General features: G+C 38.9%; 1 protein-coding gene across 1 annotated transcript in view; it reads left to right on the plus strand.

Moving 5' to 3' along the window:
* LOC119590813 (PAX-interacting protein 1-like) overlaps positions 1–316 on the plus strand; it is a gene marked incomplete at its 3' end in the record, with an annotated part of 13844 nt that overhangs the window by 5121 nt on the left and 8407 nt on the right. Inside the window, 1 exon segment of the mRNA XM_037939550.1 lies at positions 118–295. Coding sequence (XP_037795478.1) covers positions 118–295 — 178 coding nt within the window.

Below are 316 nucleotides of genomic sequence, written 5' to 3' on the forward strand. Positions count from 1 at the left end.
TGACTCTCTTTCTTTCCCCCATTTTCTTCCTCTGTAACTCCCTTCTTCCTTCATTCACTGCCTGTCATTGATTGTGCTAAGTATATTTTTCCTGGTTTTTCCTTAACTTTTACACAGGGTAGAAGGCTTCAACCCCGAGAACAATCAAATGTTTTCTGGTGTGATTGCTAGTATATCAAAACTAGGAAAGGAAGATTCTCTTGCAATTTGGGCTATGATAACATTTTCAGGAGGTCAGTTGAAACTTCACTTCGACAACTCATGCACCCATCTTATTATTGGAAAACCAGAGGGGGTAAGAAGTTTTACTCTACTT

The sequence above is a fragment of the Penaeus monodon genome, chromosome 27 (assembly GCF_015228065.2).
Source record: "Penaeus monodon isolate SGIC_2016 chromosome 27, NSTDA_Pmon_1, whole genome shotgun sequence".
Classification (NCBI taxonomy): Eukaryota; Metazoa; Arthropoda; class Malacostraca; order Decapoda; family Penaeidae; genus Penaeus; species Penaeus monodon.